At 34.8% G+C, this 21,707-nt stretch overlaps 1 protein-coding gene across 1 annotated transcript; it reads left to right on the top strand.

Annotated features, from left to right (window-relative positions):
- Positions 1-13,887: 13,887 nt before the first annotated feature.
- LOC113849467 lies at positions 13,888-14,688 on the top strand. The gene is made up of 2 exons (XM_027479391.1): positions 13,888-14,323; positions 14,411-14,688. The coding sequence occupies exons 1-2, from the start codon at positions 13,888-13,890 to the stop codon at positions 14,686-14,688; spliced, it is 714 nt and encodes a 237-aa protein (XP_027335192.1).
- The last annotated feature ends 7,019 nt before the right edge of the window (positions 14,689-21,707 follow it).

The following is a 21,707-nucleotide window of genomic DNA, read 5'->3' as shown; positions in this document are numbered from 1 at the left end:
TGGATTAATAACTTGATTGAGAATGAGAAATTAGAAAACACAGAACTGGAAAATAGAAAATTTTTGAAAAAAGTCAGTTTTGTTGCTTGATTTCAATTAGTGAATGAATCTTTTCCCTTTATATGATTTGATTTGCTTGAGGACAAGCAAAATTCTAAGTTTGGGGTGGTGATAAATCCACATTTTACCATAATTTTTAGAATAGTTTTGTTAATAAATAAGTAGTAAAGTGCTAAGTAAACTTGGAAATATTATAAAAATTGCATCAATATTCATAATTATGTAAATAGTTTTGATTTTTAGATTTTTAGTCTAATTCTAAACAATTTGACTTAAAATGACTTAATCCTTGTGCAGAAGCTTGAGCTGAGAATTTGAGTTGAAGATTGAAGTGAAGAAAGTAGAGGAATTGAGCTTAAAAAATGAAGAATCAAGTGTTATGTGTAGGGTGTAATCGCTCTGAGTACATAGAGTTAACACTTTGAAGAAGAAAATTCATGAAGACCAAGAGAGTAGCAATTTCAAGTGTTCAGAGTAGCTACGCCCAAGGCCAATTCACTTATGCACAGTGCACGTAACTACTTCAAGTGTTCAGAGTAGCTACGCAGTTAGAACGTAACCACTTCAAGCGCTAAAAAGTAGCTACGTGCGAGGATCTTTCCATGTAGAACACTTGCACGTAGACACTTCAACCACTTAAAGTGTCTACATAAAAGAAATACAATTTTAAATACCACTTCTAAGTATCAACCTTAGACGATTTGAGTTCCTAATTCAGTTATAAAAGTTTCTAGAAGACCTTTTATGCTAGAATTCTCAAAGATTAATGTGTGGAAAGGAAAAAGGCGGGAAAAACATTATAAATAGAAGTTAGAGGTTCACAAAATGGGACTTAGGTTTTTTTGTTATTTTTCACTTTGTAACTGTTTTAACTTCCAAGGGAAGTCAGAGAGAGAGATTGGGAGTGACTTTCAAGCTTCATTTCTGTCACAAAGCTGAGAGAACATGAACTAGCAAGTGTACTAGGTAGTTGTAGCAAATAATAAAATTTGAAATTCAGTTTGAGTCCCAAGTATCGTCCTTAGGGATTAATTCTATCAATTACCACTTCACAAATCAATAACTAGTTGAGCTAAACAAATTTTGGAGTGTTTTGAGCATTTGCAAATAAAAACAATAAAGTGTAGAAATCAGAAAATAACAGCAAAATAGAGTGACGAATTTAGAAATGAATTGATGTGTGAATGGAGTTAGGACTGATTTTACCTCTTTATCAATTGCAAAACTGAAGTAGATATGAACTCTAAGCTCATTAATTGATTAATGATCAATTTCACTAGATTAATCAAAGTTCAATTCCTTGACTCATTGATCCTAATATTCAATTAACTACCCTAATTCCTTAGGTGTAAATCAATCAAACATTGCATTAGGCATTGAAAATTAAGAGATCACAAGATCACGAATTCTTATCCCTAAGATATCCATAACCTTGACATTCAATTCAGATTTGAGAAATTAACTCAACTTCCATTGATGTAGAGAGGTTCAATTCAATTGAATAGCAAATTTAAGAATTGCATTAAGGAAAGAATTAAACATTAAATACAATCAAGATCTTAAAATCCAGATCCACAATCAATTTACAATATCAAAATCGGATCAATCAATCCATAACAAAAAGAAATCAAAACATGTTCATAGAAGAAAAAGAGAGAGAAATAGTAGAAGAAGAGGAGCTGCAGAATTTCTTGATAAATCCAATCCCCATCCTGATTCCTCAAAGTCCAGAGCTTGGAAGTCGCCCTCAATCTCTCTCTCTAACTCTTCTAAGTTGTGAAAATGAAAATAAGAAAAAGATACAAGTTTTTGGGCTAATCTCTTATTTATAGAATTTCTCGCCTTTCTGGCGTGATCACTATTTTTCATAAAAGTAGCAATGCAAAGGTTCGTGGTCTGTGCATGTTCACTTTTCCTTACAATGATAACGCGCATCTTGCTTTGATAGAAGCTTCTCTGGAATGATCAATTTTGTGAACAAAAGTGGTAACGTGCAAGTCTTTCTTCAATATTAAGCTTTTGGAACAATCACTTTTATGAACAAAAGTGATAACGCCCAGTTCTTGCTTCACTAGACCTTATTCCTTGATTCCAATTTTTGCTACTTTATTCTACTTTCTCTCTTGTTCCTCCAACCTTATGATCTCAACTCAGAGTTTCCTACAAAACTAACAAAATTACATCAAAATTCTATTAAATTCACACAATTTGAATTATTAAAGACAGCAATTTACTTTATTGAACATTTATATATTTTTGTGCAGTTTTCACATTCCAAATTACATTTTTTTTTTATCAAAAACAACCTAGAAAACTACATAAAAACCTAGTAAAATCTGCATTTATCAATTGCTAGAGGAATCAGTGTGAAGATTGGGTCTTTTAAGATGTTATTCTGCTTCTTGTCTTCTTCTTCTCTTACTTCTCCTTCTTCCATTGTAATGTTGTTCTAAACCCTTTTGGTTAGGGTTCGATGTTGTGATATAATTGTGGAATAGATCTTGAGATTTTAATTGAATTGAGTCTATGATTCTGTTCTTAATGCAGTTATGAACTAATCTTTCATTCAATTGAATTTAGAGGAATCTTCATCAATAGAAATTGAGTTTATTTCTCATGTCAGAATTATATGCCTAGGTTATTGAGATCTTAGGAATAAGTATCATGATCTAGTAATCCTATAATTCCAGAACTTAATGCAGTATTTAATTAAATGTCACCTAAGGGATTATGGAGGTTTAATTAGGTATTATGATCAATGAGGCAAGGAATTGTCCTTTGGTTAAAGAAGTGAAATTGATTATCAATCAATTAAAATTCTTAAGAGTTATTACATTGCAATTGAAAATCTAGTGAAGTAATTCCTAACTATTTTCCATATAGCATTCTTAATACAAAATTCGTACTATGTTTTTACAGCAAGTTTATTACCTTTTATTGTTCTTATTTCTTACTTTTACATGTTACGAACCTTTCAAATGAATTGTTTTGCTCAACTAATTGTTAAATTGTGAAGTGGTAATTAAAATAAGATCCTTATGGACGATACTTGGGGCTCATATTGAATTCCAAATTTTATTACTTGCTATAACTACCTAGTGCACTTGCTAGTTAGTATCCCTCTCAAATTTTACGTAAAACCTACCATGGAAGAATATGAAATGATGGTTTGACTACCAATCAAGGAAGACAATAAGGTATATCTATATAAAGGAAATTACGTGGGATCCAAGAAAATAGCTACTTTGATCGGCCTAAGCACAGAAAGAGCCGAGTTTGAGAACAGGGGATCAGTCCAGGGTTGGAAGAAGAGTTATTTAGAAGAAGAGTTATTTAGAAGAACATTTGGAGTCTTTATACAAACAAGGGAATTGGGACAATTTCAGCAAGACTCTCGCATTATTGATCTATGGACTAGTTCTATTCCCATTCACCTCAAGTTTTGTAGATCAAGCTGCTATAGACGTATTTCACCAGTATGAAACAAACAGAGTGAATTCGGTTCCCGCTATCCTAGTAGATACTTTACTTTCTATGGAAGTATGTCATCAGAGAAACGGGGGTACATTACGATGTTGTTCTCATTTACTGCTTATTTGGTTCACAACCCATCTCTATGCAGCAAATCATATGGGTCAAATACCCGATCCTTTGAAAAGTTTTCATTGCATTCCAATCAAAAAACAAGATGCTCGAGTATGGAAAGAAGACTTCTTGAGATTCAACGCTAAAAATTTTCCATGGTATGCCCTTGGTACCACCTTAGAGACACCATTGTTAGTTGCAGAAAGTTTTCAAGTGTGCCTTTGATGGGACCAAGAAGGTGCATAGCATATACTCCGACCGTAGCTCTCAGACAACTCAAATGGACTCAAACTAAGCCAAGGAATGAAGAACTGGGAGGACTGATATTCCAATATACCAAAGACAGTGCAAATAAGCGTCTAGAAGAAATTAGAGCTGCATGGGAGAATGTTAGAAGAAAGGGAGAGAAGGAGCTGGTAAACCTCGCGTGACCATCTCACCGCAATATTGAGAGTGGAGGGAATCTACAAGAACCCAAAATCAAGCCCTAAAGTAAATTGTCAAGAAAAGAAATCTTCTCAAGCACCCAACGAAGCAGTGACTTCCTTAACAACCAGTTGGAAGGAGCAAAAGCACAAATGAGATTATTTGAAGAGGAAGGAAAACACATCAAGGTAGAGGTTGACTGACTCAAGAGACAATGTCAAAAGAAAGATAGAGAAATAAATCATTTGAAAGATCAATGCGCCGACAGGTTTGACGACTCAAATGGAAAAGGGGCAAAAAGGAAGAGGAACGAAGAAGCTTCTTTCTCCAAAATAAAGAGAATGTGAGATAAGATAAATATGCTAACCGAGGCTCTGAAGGTGGAGAAGGAGGCATCCTTCTCTAAAATGAAGAAAGCGCAAAATGAAATGAATATGTTAAAGAAAGAATTGACTGAGACCCTAGAAAGGGAGAGGAAATTACAAGATCAGAATGAAGCGCTTGAGAATGAGAAAGATAAATTGAGCGTGAGAGCTAAGTACCAATAGGAAAAGAAGAGGGAATGGATGAAGAGGTGCAATGACATGTACAATTGCATCCAACGTCACACCACACCACTGTTAGAACACTTTCGAGAAGCAAAGGAAGAGTACCAGAGGAACCATGAGATTGTGTTCTCTCTTAAAGTCATTATGTCACTACAAGAAAATTATGGTTTACCAATGGTTAATTATAACATTAACGAGGGTTTAAACTATCGTAAATGATGTTACCCGCGGTTGATAAAACCGTAGTTAATTTAAGCGTGGCAAACAGATTACTGGCGGTTTTGAACAACCGCAAGTAATTTTGGTATTTGTCGCGATTAAACCAACCTCTGTTAATTAACAACGGTTTCAGATAACCTTCGTAAAATTGTCAGCGGTTCATTAACCATCGTTAATTGCCCGCGGTTCCGTAACCATTGTTAATTACTTACGGTTTAGTAACCGTCATTAAATTCCCGCGGTTCAGAAACTGTTGTTAGTTAGCCTGGGTTTGGTAACCGTTGTAAAATACTTGCATTTTATAAACCACCATTAAATTTCGTATGGATTACCCGCGGTTTAAAACCCCCGTTAATTTGCCAGAATTGCCAGCAGTTTTGAAACCCCCATTAAATGCATGTGAATATATATAATTTGAATAATTAAAATATAGCTTATTTTTAATTCACCTGTATATCATATAATATTACATAAAATTCAAATAATTTTGTTTAATTGATAAACATAACAAATTTTAAAATCCACAAACACTTGTATAAAATCAAAAGTGATACATAAAGATCTTATAATACAAACTTATAATAATATTCTAATTAAAATAAAACATGTCATGTCTTTCATTCATAGATAAACTACTGCTATAAATCCCTAAGAAAACTACTCTTCAGCTGGAGAATTTGAAGGAGAATGATCAGTCACATTAGTTGGTTGTGCACTTCCTTAATCAGACACCTGAAATATAGTAATTAAGAACAAGTTCAAAATTTGAATTGTATGTAATTTATTTAATACATTATTAAAACAATTAAATTTAAAAGGATTACCAGTGAACTTTGAAACATAGCTAAGTGTGGAGGTAGTTGACCTTGAAAGTTCTGAATGAAAAAATTCATCATTACATCAAATTTTTTATTTTGTTCATCCATTTGAGACTTTAAAACAGTTACTTGATTCTGCAATTCCCTATAAGAAGGAAGAGATGAGGACATTCCACTATATGAACGAGCAGGATATCCAAAGACTTGAGACGGACAAGGACCTAATCCCAAACCTTGGACTACGCCACAATGCTCTTTACTTCCTAAAACATGAGCTAATGAATCTTGAGTAGATATTTCTTGGGATAAAGATCTACTTGATTCATATTCTTGAACTTTTTCCTACAATAGCACCATTAAAATAGTCAAGCTCAAATTACACAAATAACCAAATGTTAATGTTAACATACTTGTGTTTTGTGTTTAAAGATAAAAGCAACATATCTCAATACCAAATATAAAAGTGTATATCATGTAGCAAGTAGTTCAATAAAACATAATATACACCAATTTCTTTGGCCTCCTGGCTAACAACATGTCCATCAGCCAACAACTCTAGGATCATTGACATTGCCTTGTCACTTACTTTACAAAGACATTTAATATGATACAGCTTGACCAAGAATGAAAGTTTTGAATATTTATCACATCCTTCGTACAAACTTTGTTGACCATCCCTAATTAACTCCAAAAATTCTGCATTGTTATTAGGCAAGGCTTGGTTTGATTGTGGACAAATATCATCATTTTCTTGCATATCATCACGATTTATATGATTTCTAAATACATCATTGACCATATCACATATAGGATCACTAGCAATAACTCTATCTCCAATCTTCCGAGACATTGAAGGTGTTTCAACTGTAGTATCTGCATCACTTATCTCTCCGTGTCTTAACCAAACTGTATACCCTTTCGGTAAAGGTTTTACAATCAAATGGTCATTTACTTCTTCTCGAGGTTTCCATCTATTAAACTTGCATTTAGGACATGGACATATTATCCTACCTTCAACACTCCCATTGGCAAATGCAAAATTTAAAAAGCTATTCAATCCTTCCACATATTGTGGTGTATTTCGAGGCATGTTAATCCATGATTTATCCATTATTTCTGAAAAGCAAATATAATGAGTAAATTAAGTTTCAATAATACTAAGTTTAAGCACCCATAAACAAGATAGAATCAATTTATAAAAATACATTCTTAAATAGATCAATTACTCTTTTATCTATATATATATATGTAGGTCGATTGAAAACATGTTACGTTTCTAACTACTTGAAAAATGGCATATAAATAGTATTCCTTAAAGTGGTAATGATACACAAGTTATAGCTATCAGCAATTATCACAAGTTAACCTCAAAATAAATCTTCAAATAATGCTAACTTTGAAATGTAGCTAATGTACACTTACCAAGATGGAAAATTTTCTAACTTTGAAATGTCCTTGTTTGTAAATAGAAACTCAACAAACAATTTTAATCGTCAAGCCACCAAAGGAGGGAAATTAGCCTGCAAAATTGTATAGTGACAATGAATAAGCCTGCAAAAATTGTATTGTCATAAATAAACTAGTTCACACAACAGTGACACTTGTAAATTCATTCCTTCACACTACAACAACACCAATAACTCAAAAATTAAACAATGCACTACAACTTCAAATACTTTCAAGTGAATTATTGGATAATATCTATCTTACCATAACTTTTTGGCAAATGGTCTTGTACTGTAAATATTTAGAGTCTACATCTCTTAATTTGATATTAGTAGTCGCAGCATTACAAATTAAGGTATAGTTAAATGGTCAATTTTTATATTTCTACATTTTTTAAAAGATTTAACTAGTTCCCAAACAATGTTTTGGTTTTTCAATTCTATATAAAAAGATAATTACAAACTCGTAATTCAAACGTAGATGTGGGCTTATGAGTTGTTAACTAATGAATTGCCTTGCACGAACTTATTTGTAGTTTTTAATTCAATTGGTTAACTGAATTTTAAGGGAAAAAGGAGCTAAAAATCCAAGTCAAAAATAATATTTTGATCACAATATAATAGTAATCAAGCAACTTAATGACTCGGCCACTTAACAAGTTTAACAGAGGAAAGTGGTGGTTTCTGTTTGCCAACTCTACAGCAATCTTATGTCTATTGAATAATATTTAAAACTGAACGTAACCTAAAGACGCTTGCTATTTTATATGAAGTGTTTCTTGTTATTCTTGTCAGTTTAGTGTTTACCAACTTCCAAAATCATTTTCTCAATCTGTCAACAATATTCTATCCCCCTAACCACCACTATATTCCAAACTTTACATGTACCTCAGCTGCAAATAATGATAGAGTCGATCAAAATGGATATGCAAGTGAACACAAATTATTTTTCATGACATTGCTTTTGATAAGAAAAATACTGAAATACCATAGCTTTTCTTAAGTGGCATGTTCTAACCATGTTCAAAGTGATTAGGATATATAAGGATCAACCCTCAATGTTACACATTTAATTATTTTTTGTGGATTTAGCATTAATCATTATGATGAATAACATGTAATCAGACAAGGGTCCAAAGCCAATAGTATTTTGCTTTATAATTTACACTACAATTTGATATTTTATTATATATCTTTAGACATATGTTAAAAACATCATTATTTTATTAAAGTTATAAATTATAAACATTTTCAAATTTTTAGATCTATGAATTTTTAATATGAATTACATATCCTGCGAGGAAAAATAATCTACTACAGGGGATCCTGTTCCAAATTTTAAAATAGTTGTATAGTAACAGTACATTGAAAAGGAATAATGGAGACACAGCTGATATTAAATAGCAAATTTTGTGACCCCTTTTCTTTTTTGGCTCAATGCTGAACCAGTTTCAGCTCTCTCTTATTTTCTTTTGAGCTTAAACCACTTTGCTTTTTCTTTCATAAACAACTATCAGGATACATTTGAGTGTAAACTTTACTGCACAAGCTTTGAAAGTAAACACTACCTGAACACAAGATCTACCAGTTTACATCAGCTGAACATGATAGCATGCATAAAAAGAATTGGCTTTTTATTTCTTCAAACAAAAGAAAAATAAAGTTTATATTTGTATGAGGCATTCAGCAAAGCTTTGATTCAGAATTCAGCTCAACAATGAAGTTTTGGGCCAGTGAGGTTTTCAATGGGAAGTAATACACAACACTAAACACTCCCAAAAGTTTTGTCTTGTTACCATTCACTCTATTTCTCATAATTCTTCCTCTTTCTCTTATGATATTCTCACATGAAACATACCCAAAGATATCTACTATCACTACTTTGAACAGCACAAAAGTAAAACAATGTGAAATTTTTTCTGGGAGATGGATTCGTTATCCTAAAGGACCTTACAACAGCAACAAAACATGTCATTTCATTATAGACACACAAAACCGCATCATGTTTAGGAGGCCTGATGAAGATACGTACATTTGAGATGGAAATCAGATAAACGTTATCTTCCACTCTTCAATGCAACTTAATACTTAAAACTTATTAGTGGAAAGAAAATCACATTTGTTAGAGACTTAGTGGCCAGAAATCAGATGCAGTCTTTGTTGTGCCTCCTTAATCATCAACTAAGTTATCAAACCTTGTTTTATTTCTTGATTAATCATCCATATTATAAATGCAACCAAAACAATTGCAAAAAAAACAATTATAAATGTTCATCTAAAACCCTAAACATAAAACTCCAAACATAAAACAAAAAGCATACCTTCGTACGACAATAAGAGCAAAATAACAACACCAAATCGATTCAAAAAGAGACGCCAATTTGTGAGCACAGGGAAGAGAGGATTTGTGAGTTGTGGAAAAGTTAGGCAAGGGACTTTCAGAAAGAGGGCTTTTGTTTCACTTTTTCGAAGAGAGACATTTCTAAGCGCGAAAGCTGATAAAAAAAATTTTAACATTTAGCAGGGGTTTTCTTAACCATCGTTATTTAACAACAGTTACAATACAAAATCGCAGGGAATATTTATATGTTACTATGGTTATTTAAACTGTGGGTAAAATTCAAATTTAACAATGGCTATATGAACTGCAGGAAAAAAACCGTGGGAAAAATTCTTAATTCTAGTAGTGTGTTCTTCAGATATTGTAAAAATCTTGCAATGAGTTTTGGGGTGCATGTGTAATTCCATCGCTTGAAAATGACACTGTATTTATTCTATTTTGAAATGGAATAAAATTTATTTGTGGCATTCATATTTGGATTTAATACGAATTTTACCTATCGAGGGCACCCTTATTCCTAACTGAAGTGATTTGCTATGGAATGAGAGTATGAGGTATATGATGCATTGCTAATGGGTAAGACCTCGTCTATTGAGAAGTGAATGCTTCCTTAGATTGAGTGTCAACTACTTCTCCACCTAAGAAGGATTTTTCTCTAGCGTTGAAAAGTAGGGAACTTCTCTAAAACATTGAATGCTTAACAAAAATATATTCATTTTATTAGTCTTCCTTTTACTCATCATGTTTTTTTTTTTAGAATTAAAATTAGCAAAACTGTAGATCAGACATCCTTACAGAACACGTTCTCAGTCAAAGATCATGGACGAATTAGAACAACATAATAAAGAACTAGGGAATGAGGTCAACCGACTGAAAGATTAAGTGGCCAGAATTTTGGAAATACTGCAATCTGTGGAAAGGAGAAACATTGAGGGGATCATACCAGTTAATGAAGGGCCACCCTTCACTCCCACATATCCACTCGGCTTTATTTCCCAAGGGACAATGGCACCACTAACCTTGCATCCCACTAGGTCTGTCCAACAGGCTAATTTTCAAGAGGCTCAGCTCCCACCTTATGGCCTTCCAGCTGGCTATGCAGCACCTATGGCTCAAGAGGCACAATTTTCATCATACAATAATCTACTCCCAGTTGTAAATGATTCATTAATCACTCAACAACAATCCACCCAACCCCAAGGCATGCCCTCAAACGTCATCGAAAATCCTTAAATCCTCCCAAAAGATACCATCCCTAAACCACAAATTGTCCTCCAACTACAAACACATCTTTTCATCCCACTATGGAAGAGTTTCAGCCAGAAGAGAATGATCATTCTAGAGAAAAGTTGCAACTTTTAGAAGAAAGGTTACGAGCTGTTAAGGGTAATAGCTATGGTACTGGAGATGCAGTTGACCTTTGTTTGGTGCCAGACCTGGTAATTCTGCCAAAATTTAAAGCACCAAAATTTGACAAATACAAAGGCTTTACATGTCCAAAGAGCCACCTAACCATATATTGCAAGAAAATGGCATCGCATGCCTGTGACGACAAGTTGTTAATCCATGTCTTCTAAGATAGTCTAACTAGGGCAGTTTTAAATTGGTACATGCATCTAGAACGTACTTGTATGATGCTTTCCTAAAGTAATATAAGTACAATATTGACATGGCCCCTGATAGATTAGAGCTTCAAACCATGATGAAGAAAGACCATGAAACTTTAAAAAGTACGCTCAAAGATGCCGAGAGACAGCAACATAGGTTGAGCCACCCCTTTCAGAAAAGGAAATGGTTTCCTTATTCATTGATACTCTTAGATCTCCCTTTTATGACAAAATGATTAGAAGTATCTCTGTAAACTTGTCTAATGTTGTCATAATAGGAGAAAGAGTAGAAAGTGGCATGAGAAGTGAAAAAATTGCATATGCTACAGGGGCAACTAGCAAAGTTACTATCAGATGGATCGTACATGAAGCCAAGCACCATGGTGGTTAAAGCATTCGATGGCTCTCGAAGAGTAGTGATTGGGGAAATAAATTTATCGGTGATGATTGGACCTATTATCTTTGAGGTAACATTCCATGTGATGGATATCACACCGACCTATAACTATCTCTTGGGTAGACCATGGATTCACTATGCAAGGATTGTAGCTTCTACACTTCATCAGAAACTGAAGTTTATTATAGATGACAAGTTAGTCATTGTCTTAGCTGAAGAGGACCTGTTGGCGACTAAGCCCTCCTCCACCCCCTCATTGACATCACTGAAGAGGCTCTGGAGACCTCATTCCAGGCACTCGAGATTGCTAATACGGCGTATGTGGGGGAGGGAACATCTATCATAAAACCCCAACCATGAAATACAGCTATGATGATAGCAAAAGTCATGCTTGAAGAAGGTTACCGGCTCGAATGCGGGTTAGGTAGGAATGAGCAAGGATTGATTGAGTTGCCTAAACCAATTGATAATAAAGATCGATTTGGACTTGGTTATAGGCCAAAGGTAAATAAAAGAAGGATAATAGCTGAGAGAAGAGAAAAGAGGATGGCCAAATTAGAAAATAGAGACCCTGAAACTGGAAGGATCCCCTTCTGTGATCTCCTACAAAGCTTTCAAAGTGCAAGATTTGAATTTGTAAATTCAGTGGTTGCTGCTGAGGAAGACACCCCCTGGAGATGAACATGTCAATTTAGTTCGTGCATGCTTGCCGAATACAGAGATCGGCACTTGGGAGATCATTGAGCTTCCTGTGATTTTAGAGTAATTTGTAATGCTGATTCTATTGCTCTGCCTAAGGCTTTAGGATATTTGTTTTTCTCTATTTTGTTTTATTGAATCGAGCATACATGTTTCCTTTCGATATTATCAATAAAATGCATTTTGATTTTTCCAATAAAAATAAATTTCCTTCCTTTCTTATTATTAAACCTTTCGCTATCTTTTTATCTTTTTGTTATTGTAAACTATAAATTGTACAGACCTGATGATGATGTACTTGAAAGTGTCAATGCTAATATCGCTCTGAATAATGTTACTGTCTCATTAATCAAGCTAATAATGAAACTCAACATGAGCATGATCCTTCTCTTGAACTGCTAAGGCTAGTAGAGCAAGAAACTAAAGAAATTTTGCCTCATCAAGAACCTACAGAGATGATTAATCTGGGCCTCGAAGAAGAGAAAAATGAAGTCAAAATCAGCACCTTATTGAAAGAGGACGAACACCATAAGTTGATAGAACTCCTCCATAAATATAAGGACATCTTTGCATGGTCGTACCAAGCCATGCCTGGCCTCGATGCAAATAATGTGGAACATAAATTACTATTAAAGCCAGACTGTCCCCCAATCAAGCAAAAGTTAAGAAGGATGATGCTCGAAATGTCCTTAAAAATCAGAGAAGAAGTGAAGAAACAACTTGATGCTGGTTTCCTAATTGTTGCAAAATATCCACAATGGGTTGCAAACATAGTGCCTGTCCCTAAGAAAGATGGAAAAATCTGAATGTGCGTAGACTATCGAGATCTGAACCGGGCTAGTCTAAAGATAATTTCCCACTGCCCCACATCAACATGCTTGTAAACAACACAGTCCAACACCAATTCTTCTCCTTCATGGATGGCTTCTTAAGATATAATCAGATCAAAATGGCAGAAGAAGATAGGGAAAAGACTACATTCATCACACCCTTAGGTACCTTTTGCTACAAAGTTATGTTGTTTGGGTTAGAAAATGCCAGGGCAACATACCAAAGAGCAATGGTGACCTTATTTCATGATATAATGCATAAAGAGATTGAGATGTATGTAGATGACATGATTGCAAAATCTAGAAGTGAAAGAGGATCATATTGTTCATCTTCAGAAGCTATTTGAGCGACTAAGGAAGTTTAAACTGAGATTGAATCCAACCAAATGTACCTTTGGCGTGAAATCTAGCAAGCTACTCGGATTCATAGTTAGCCATAAGGGGATTGAAGTGGATCCTGAAGAATATGCCACCACCCAACACGGAAAAAGAAATTCAAGGGTTCTTAGGGAGACTAAACTATATTGCCTAATTTATATCCAATTGACTGCTACATGTGAACCGGTTTTCAAATTGTTGCACAAAAATCAACCAATGAAATAGAATGATGATTGCCAAGAAGCCTTTGAGAAAATCAAGCAATACTTACAAGATCCTCCAGTTTTGATTTCACCAGTTCCTGGAAGACCCCTAATCATGTACCTGACAATACTCGATGGATCAATGGGTTGTCTGTTAGGGCAACATGATAACTCTACAAGAAAAGAGCATGTCATTTATTACTTAAGCAAAAAATTCACCAATTATGAAGCCAATTACTCGTTGTTTGAGCAAACTTGTTGTGATTTAACTTGGGCTGCCCGCCGATTGAGACAATATATCCTTAGCCACACGACTTGGTTGGTATCAAAGATGGATCTAATCAAGTATATCTTTGGAAAGCCAGCTCTCACTGGGAGAATTGCTCGTTGGCAAGTATTTTTATCTGAATATGACATTGTGTACGTCACTCAAAAGGCAATCAAAGGCAATGCTCTAGCAGACTACCTAGCCCACCAGCCAGTAGACGACTACCAGTCAATGCAATGTGAATTTCCTAATGAAGACATAATGACTTTGTTTAAAGAAGAAGGGTCAGGAAAGGAAAAATGGATAATGTTATTTGATGGGGCCTCAAATGCATTGGGACATGGAGTTAGCGCTGTGTTAATCTCCCCAGAGAAACACCATATCCCAATCACAGCAAGGCTATCCTTTGATTGTACAAATAATGTGGCAGAATATGAAGCATGTGTCCTAAGGATCCAAGTAGTTATAGAATCAAAGGCCAAGATTCTTAAAGTATTCGGTGATTCGGCCTTGAAGATTCATCAATCGTGAGGTGAATGGGAGACTAGAGATGGAAAACTAATCCCTTATTAAGCTTTTATGATAGAGTTGATAAAGCAATTTGACAAAATCACCTTTCATCATATCCCACGGAAGAATTATCAGTTGGCAGACGCATTAGCTATCCTAGCATCCATGTACGAATTGAGCAACGAAAAAGATATGCCACTTATAAAGATTCAGCGTCGTGATCAGCCAGCCTATTGTCAACTAGTAGAAGAAGAGTTAGATGGACAACCATGGTACCACGACATCAAGCAGTATATCCAAAATAAAAAGTATCTGTCAGAATCTTCAGAGAATAACAAAAGAACTCTAAGATGATTGGCAACGAGTTTCTTTTTAAATGGTGACGTATGCTACAAGAAAAATCATGACATGATACTTCTTAAATGTGTAGATGCCAATGAAGCACAAAAAATTATAAGAGAAGTCCATGAAGGTTCCTTTGGAACCCATAGAAATGGACATACCATGGCAAGGAAGATCTTAAGGGCTGGCTATTATTGGCTAACTATGGAGACTGAATGCTTCAAATGCTTGAAAAAATGTCACAAATGTCAAACTTATGCAAATAACATCCATATCCCACCAACAACATTAAATGTCTTGTCCAGCACCATGGCCCTTTTCAATGTGGGGGATGAATGTCATACGACCCATTGAGCCTAAGGCATCAAATGGACATTGTTTCATCCTGGTAGCAATCGACTATTTCACCAAATGGGTTGAAGCCACCTCATACACCAATGTGACTCGAAATGTAATAGTAAGGTTTATCAAAAAGGAATTAATATATCGATACAACCTACCAAATAAGTTGATCACGGATAATGCCACTAATTTGAATAACAAAATGATGACAGGGTTATATATTAATTTCAAGATTCAGCATCATAACTCTTCCCCATATTGCCCAAAAATGAATGGAGTAGTTGAAGCAGCTAACAAGAATATTAAAAAGATTATTCAAAAAATGGTGGTGACATATAAAGATTGGCACAAAATGCTCCCTTTTGCCCTACATGGATATCGTACGTCTGTCGGCACATCAACCGGGACAACTCCATTCTCTTTGGTATATGATATGGAAGCAATTCTTCTAATTGAAGTTGAAATCCCTTCCCTAAGGGTGCTAATGGAAACCGAATTAGAAGAAGCAGAATGGGTACAAACTCGTTTTGACTAATTAAACCTTATTGAAGGGAAAAGGTTAAATGCAATGTGCCATGGTCAATTGTCCAGAAGAGGTTAAAGAGAATGTTCGAGAAGAAGGTACACCCTTAAGAGTTTCAAGAAGGGGATTTAGTAGTCAAGAAGATACTCCCTATTCAAAAGAGTCGTATTAGCAAGTGAGCTCCAAATTATGAAGAACCTTACGTCGTAAAGAAGGCATTCTCAAGAGAAGCCTTGATTCTTTGGAACATGGACAACAAAGACTTATCATATCCTGTGAATTCTGACACAGTCAAAAAATACTATGCTTGAAAAAAAAAAGGTGAAAGCTCGCTAGGTTGAAAACCCAAAAGGGAAATCTAGGCAAAAATCAGAGCAGCTCGTTGAATTGAAAACTCAAAAGAACGATCTAAGCAAAAATTAGGGCCAAAAAACTCACCCTTAGGCTGTGACCCAAAAAGGTAGCCTAAACAGACATTTGAAGCATTATCCAAACCTTTGAAGTTCCAAGATGAAAAATCAAAACTCTAAAATTAGGGCATCAAAACTGGTTGAAGTTGCAAGGTGAAACAATCAGATGCTTGCAACTTTAGGAAGCATATGCCTAAAGCTTTAAATTAGGGCAATTTATGATTTGCTAAAAGGGTGCTCAAGGTCATTCATGTATGGAGACAGTCACGTGCTTGTAGCTCTAGGAGAAACACATGTCTGGAGCTCTAAACTAGAGCAATTCGTGGTTTGTTTAAAGGGTAGTCAAAGTTATTCATGTACGATATTAGCATTGTTCATCTAGAAAGTGTTCATCAAACAGCTATATACTCTTACCTTCTCCAAATTTCCACTCATCCAAAAAAAGCTTGTTCATGTAAATACATTCTCCTTATTGAGTAAATAAAGTTATCTTCTTTAACCTAACCATGGTTAATTCATTGTGCATTTTGTTAAACACATATCAAGAGGAAACAACCAAAAAAAAAAACAAAAAACAAAAAAAATAGAAAAGGAATGAGTAGAGAAGGAAAGAGAGAAAAGGCATCAAAGGTGTCTTCATAGATTTAGCAATCGCAGTAAGCTCATTGAAATCCCACAACTTTAATCCCCCTACGAACTGTTATTATGGATCGATAATTGCAGTCGAACTAGAATACACCTTGATAAGAATTCAAATAATAAAAAGAGTTAGAAGGTCTAATCTCGTTTCGAACTAGAGGACACGCAATTCTGTAAGGGTGACGAATCCCAAATTCAAAAATGAAAATATATAGTTTTGAAAAGACTCGCATCATCATTGCTTTCAAAAGTCTTGCATCACATCATCATTGCTTTCAAAAGTCTCACATCATTCATCATCATTGATTTCAAAAGTCTTGCGTCATCCATCATCATTGCTTTCGGAAGTCTTGCATCATGCATCATCATTGCTTTCAAAAATCTTACACCATGCATCATCATTACACCATCTTCACATTATGAATTATCACGCATAGGCGAACATTCGCGCTTATAGGCTTTTACCTTACGTAAACATTGAACTTGTCAAAAGTACCATACCCCAGTAATGACAAAATTGACCCTTTTCATAAAGTCTAGAACTTGACTGGCACGTCTACCTTTTGTCCAAAGTTCAAAACTTGACTGCATGTCTACCGTTTGCTAAAGTCCAAAACCTGATTGGCACATTTACCGTTTATCAAAAGTCCAAAACCTGATTGGCACATCCATTCTTTATCAAAAGTTCAGAACGTGACTGGCATGTCTACCTTTTGTCCAAAGTCTAGAACCTGATTGACATGTCTACCATTTGTCAAAAGTCCAGAATTTGACTAGCACATCTACTCTTTGTTAAAAGTCCATGATCTGACTGGCACCCTTTTTCAGACCGCAGATAAAATTGATTCACTTCTTTACCAATTTCTTACCATACTAATATGAAGAAATTCATTATTCATACCATTGAGTAAGAAATAAGTAAAGAGGGGCAATTGTGAATACTCAATTTTATCCAGGTCTCATCTAAAAATAAATAAATAAATACATAAATAATAAAATATAATATAAAAATTAGGTAAGATTTTAAATTTTAGTTCTATAAGAGGTTAGGATTTTAAATTTTAAATTTTAAATTTTAAATATGTAGAAATTTAGGTTAATGGAGAAAAAAGTGATTAGTTGGTAGATTTTAAGGGAAATGGATGAGATGTTTAAGGAAAATGTGAGAGGTGACAATCGAAAAATAGGAAGGTGGAACTTTTTAAAAAAAAAATAAAAATAAAAATAAATAAATAAAATAGCATCTAGGGTTAGGAGGTATGGCTATAAATAGGAAGCTTAGGTCTTTAGAGGGAAGACTTTTACACTTTATTTTTTTACGAGACACTTTAAGAGCATAAGGAGAAAAAGAGAGAGAATTATAGAGAGATAACTCGGGGAACAAAGAGAAAGAGGAAAGAGCTAAAAAGAAATCAATCGAGAGCATACCAAGGCACATCTGAGGTCAATAAAGAGAATAAACCAAAAGAGTTGAAGGATAAAGCCAATGAAATTCTTATTCTCCAGATTAAGTAAGATTTCCTTTTTGTTGTTTTATTCTTCATCTATTATTTTGCTCTCATTTCTACTTGTGTATTTTTTGTTTATATTAAAAGTCTCGAGTTTTGTTTTTAAACAAAATATCGTTTCATCTATTATCTTGCTCTCATTTCTTCCTTCTGTTCATATTAAAAGTCTCATATTTTATTTCTAAACAAAAAAATCTCTTTGTTTTAGTATGTGTACTTAGCTTTCAGTTTTGTCTTTCTCGTGTTTTGTTTGTTCACACTAAATGTATCGACCCTTTTTTAAATAAAATTGTCTCTTTTTTGCAAACCTTAATCTTCCCAAATCCTAAAAAAATCTATAAAAAAATGTTGTTTGCTTTGCCTTTTGCAAACCCTAAAATATTTTTTCTCTTAAAATATCCTTTTTGCAAACCCTAAAACATTTTCTAACCTTAAAATATCCTTTTTTGTAAACCCTAAAATATTTCTTTTCTAACCTTAAAGTATCTTTTTTGCAAAACCTAAAACATTTTCTACCCAAAAGTGTCTTTTTTTTTTGTACACCCTAAAAATAATTTTTAAAATCCCAAGTATTCCCTTTTTACAAAACCCAAAAAGTAACTTTTTTTTAACTCTTAACAATTTCACAAATTATAAAAGTCTAAATTTTCCAAACCCTAAAAACTCTTTTTTTTGTAAATCTTAAAAATTTCAATTTTTTTGCAAATCCCAAAAAATATCCCTAAATCAAACAATAATTATTTTCTTGTTATTTTTGCTCGCTTTTGTGTTTGTTTTTATTGTTCTATATATTTCTCGTTTATTTTTTATTGTACAAAAAATCCAATATTAATAAACATTTTAGTTATCTAGAAATGGGTCTTTTAAATCCACGCAACGACCAAGTAATTTTGATAGAGTGGTGGATCTACCTTCAACATTGCTTGGATCGTAAGAGTTTATTAAGTAGTCGTGTACTAACTTGAACCCTGTGCAGGAGTAGATTTACAAAAAATAATAACAAAGTAAAAATCAAGCTAAAAAAAAACCTAACCTTTTCTAATTTTAAAAATATCTTTTTGCAAATTTTAAAAAATTAACCTTTCCTAACCCTATAATTATTTCTCTTGTTCATTTTTCATATGTATGTCTTTTTTTTCTCTAAAAAAAAAGGATACATTTATTTGTAAAAAATTAATATTAAAAATATTTTAAATCCACGCAACGGCCAAACAATTTTGATAGAGTGGTGGCAACTCCCTGTCATCATTGTCCCGCCGTGCCCCCGGTTGCGACAAAAAGGTTGTGGTCTAGGCATTACGTATGCTTCTTACTCTACACCGAGGGGTATACTCTGCTAAAACATTCAAGTATTCTTCATTTTAAATTCTGAGGTACGTTTGCTTTGTCGTTACCCTACTTCGTCTCTTTTTTTCTTAGTCTTGTGGGTATGGATAACTCAATAAAGTGGGAGGACTTCTTGTCAGATAATGCTGGGCCGAATACTGAACTGGTTAATGAGATGGAGGAGGTGGTCGAGACCGAAGGGGTAAAGGATATTCCTTTTTAACCAAGCAGTGGTATTGTGGGTGATGCAACTGGTATCATCACTTTTAGGAATTTGGGAGACAAAGTGGAATCGTCTAATTCCGAAGAGACAGACTCAAAATCAGACAAGTCACTCCCAAACGCCAGTCCTCTTAGAGAACGCCCCAAATTTCCACCATGTACCATTCCTGGCTATGAGTAGGTGGACGGGAAAGTAGTTGCATACTACTCATACTTCAAACACAAAAGGCGGCTACAAGTTTTTGTAGATCAATGTAATATAGCATTATGGGATGCTTCGGATCCCTATTCAATAACCGTCAATGTTTGCTGAGGCGATGAGTTAGTAAACCCTGAATATGTATTTTTAGGGATAGTACTTCCTTTTGATGAATTTTAAATGGGAGTATTAAGGGTTTTAAACATCGTGCCGACACAACTACATCCAAAGAGGTGGGTGGTGATGCAAGCATTCCAAATCCTTTATAAATTTGGTTATATTGAGCCTAGTGTAGGTTTGTTTCTATATTTTTTTTGTACCCGACCTTCAAACAAAGCAAGGTAGGTATCACTAATAAGGCAGGCCAAATTGCCCTTATTTAAACCTTACACCTCTTCTTTCAAGGATTTCAAAACAAATACTTTAAAGTAACCGTGGACCCTATTGATAAAAAATACCTTTATGATAGTGAAGATAGACCCTTTTTTCCCTTCCATTGGACCCGAATGCCTCATCGGTACAACATCTATCCAGAAGAAATGCTTAATCAGGCAGAGTTATTGGCACTGGATTACTTGAAATCTCTCCCCTGAGAACTCCTCGCCTGAGCACTAATCCTTTTGCTAAAATCTCCTAAGCCTCGCTTGGACTTAAAGGGTATGCTTTGTTACATTTGTTTATGTCCTAACGGCCATGTTATATTGATTTGACTCCTTATTTTCGGTGCAAGTATTATGGTGCAAAGAGGAGCTGGTATGTCCTACCAACAAGCATTAAGGTGTTAAGCTCCGGAAAGGACTTCAGATGAACAACACCGTCATCCTCAAATTAACCATGTTCCAGAATTGGCTAAACCGCGCCCTCTCTCTTAAGACCTTCCTATCGCCGAAGGACAACCAAAGAAAAGAAAAGACAAGAGCAAGGGGAAGGAGTCCGACAAAGAGAGTAGACAAAAATGTGCCCACACCGAAACATTGACTGGCCCAAGTAGCTCTTCAACTCATATCGTTATCCCTCCAGCTATCCTGACGGATAAATTCTTTGTCGATGGGGTTAGGGCTACCAAGCTTGTATCTCTAGACTTGTTATTAGATACTGGGAGGGCTACTGTAAATAAACAAAATAATCGGTCTAGGTGAATATAGTATTACGAGCTATAAACCCAGGCTATGGTAATGGCACACAACTTGGCTTTGGAGCCTGTGCTTCAGCTTGAAAAAACCCAGAAAGCTTTAGAAGTCAGTGAGAAGGTTCGGTCAAATTTAGCCGATACCAACAAAGCACTCGAGGTTGAAGTTGCTCAATTGAAGGAGCACTTCAACATAATGGAAGAGCGGATGCGTGCTGCTAAAAGCTAAGCCATAATTGTCGAGGAAGCTTAGAAGATGAAAAGGTTGGAGTTGGCTAATGCCTTAGCAAGGGAGAGGCGTAACAAGGAGAAGGCTGATGCAGACATGAAGGCATTTGTAGCTGGGTGTCATGGCAAAATTATTACCGAGCACGGGGCCAGATTCTGTCATGCTACAAAGTAGGCATTCCAATTTTGCCAGGTTCTAGCGGACTTCCATTTCGACTTAATGAAAGACTTGTTTAGTGAGAATTTTTTAAGTTATAAAGAAGTGGCTAACGACATGGAGCCTGATGACGATGCTCCTTGCCAAGCTCACCCTGATGCTGCCGAGGGGACCCCAACCTTTGAAAAAAAATAATGATCGGGTTGAAGATGCTACTACAAGCCAAGGGTAAAAGGAATCGGTGATAAGGGATTTTGCTTTTTCTTTTTTATAAATTTTTTGTTTTATAGGCTTTTAGCGCTGATTTTTGTAATGCCTCAACCTTTTGGTGCCGTTTTAATGCAACAA

The sequence above is a fragment of the Abrus precatorius genome, unplaced genomic scaffold (assembly GCF_003935025.1).
Source record: "Abrus precatorius isolate BTA unplaced genomic scaffold, Abrus_2018 Scaffold9, whole genome shotgun sequence".
In the NCBI taxonomy this organism is placed as follows: Eukaryota; Viridiplantae; Streptophyta; class Magnoliopsida; order Fabales; family Fabaceae; genus Abrus; species Abrus precatorius.
Note: the sequence above shows the minus strand (reverse complement) of the source record. Positions and strands in the feature narration are given on the sequence as shown.

Bases quoted from the DNA above. Each gene is read 5' to 3' on its own strand.
- LOC113849467 (XM_027479391.1), top strand. From the start codon at position 13,888: ATGGATCTAATCAAGTATATCTTTGGAAAGCCAGCTCTCACTGGGAGA. The intron at 14,324-14,410 runs GTGATTCGGCCT...CTTTTATGATAG, and splicing joins CAAGATTCTTAAAGTATTCG to AGTTGATAAAGCAATTTGAC.